General features: G+C 68.9%; 1 protein-coding gene across 1 annotated transcript; it reads right to left on the reverse strand.

Annotated features, from left to right (window-relative positions):
* Positions 1 to 429: 429 nt before the first annotated feature.
* On the reverse strand, positions 430 to 1,140 carry NGA_2061100 (spindle pole body interacting protein; the record flags this gene model as incomplete). The annotated part of the gene is made up of 1 exon (XM_005854628.1): positions 430 to 1,140. A coding segment is annotated over one exon (711 nt), but the record flags the coding sequence as incomplete, so codon positions are not given.
* Positions 1,141 to 1,254: the final 114 nt, after the last annotated feature.

The following is a 1,254-nucleotide window of genomic DNA, read 5'->3' on the forward strand; positions in this document are numbered from 1 at the left end:
TGCCGAATCCTCCGGCGGCCGACTTCACTCCCTTTCCCTTCCCGCCCCCTTACCATGACTTTTCCCCGGACCGCCTCCGCCATCCACTGCCGCATCCTCTGCACCCGGGGGCTCTGAGCCATCGCCATCCGCCCCACCACTTCTCGCGACCGCTTGGTGAGCGCTAGCGACCCCCCCTCGTCCGCCAGCGCCACGAGTGCCTGGGTGTGCGCGTTTAAAGCGACCCGGAGGTACTCCTCTAGCCCCCCTCCCTCCGTCCCTGCCCCTTCTCTTGCTCCTCCTCCTCCCTCCACCTCTCTCCTCCCTGAAGGCATCCGCAACGGCGCGCTATAAGCTGCCGCCATGGTCGCTCGCAAGTGCGCCGAAAAGGCGGCATCGAGCTCCCCCGACAGCAGCTCTCCCTCCAAATACTCGCACACTCCGCCTTTGCCCCCCTCCCGTCCTGCCCCACTCCCTCCCAACGTGCCTCCGTCACCCTCTCCCTCCCCTCCTCCTGCCTCCCCCGGCAGGAAGCAGCGGCCGCGGTCCAGGTCGCACAGGAGGTCCCACCACTCCTCGCGCCTGGCGAACACGGGGTTGGTGGCGCCCGCCACATACCCCCGCGCAAGGCCGAGAGCCCCCTTGTCGCTGACAGAGGGAGTGGTGGGAGGCGAAGGGAGCTGGAGGAAGCTCAGGTCGGCCAGGCTGACGTAGGGGAAGGCCCGGCGGAGAAGTCCGAGGAAGGGGGGGGAGAGCAGGAGGAGGGAGGAGAGGACGGCGCGACAGGCGGAGGCGGCTGGCTCCGAGACGGTCAGGAAGAGGAGGCGTTTCCCCAGAAGGAGGGCCTGGTAGATCCGCATCAGGTCGTCGGGAAAGCGCCGGAGCAGCCAGGCAAGAGAGGGGCGACCGGCCTCGTCCGAATAGCGGGGAAGAGAGAAGGCGAGGGAGAGGGTGACGGGCTCGGGGGGCCGCGGAAGGCGTGGCTGAGGGTGGGTCAGCGCAGGGCTCGTCTGGCCTCTCTCCTCCTCCCGGCCCCCTCCCACCGCCTGAAGCCCCTGAGGAAGGTCCGCCCAAGGCAAGGAGACCCGCCTCCTCCATGCCGGGTGAGAGGGGTGGTAGACCGAGTCGGGCCGAGTGAGATCTGCTGCGGGGACGACGGGTGTGCAGACCCCCCGACGCATGAGCTGGCGCTCGAGCAGGGTGGGACGCGGAATTTGCCGGAGGTCGAGGGCGTTGAGTCGGTGAAAGAGGCGGCGAATGACCTGGAGGAGAGCG

This window comes from Nannochloropsis gaditana, assembly GCF_000240725.1.
Source record: "Nannochloropsis gaditana CCMP526 unplaced genomic scaffold scaffold440, whole genome shotgun sequence".
NCBI lineage: Eukaryota > Eustigmatophyceae > Eustigmatales > Monodopsidaceae > Microchloropsis > Microchloropsis gaditana.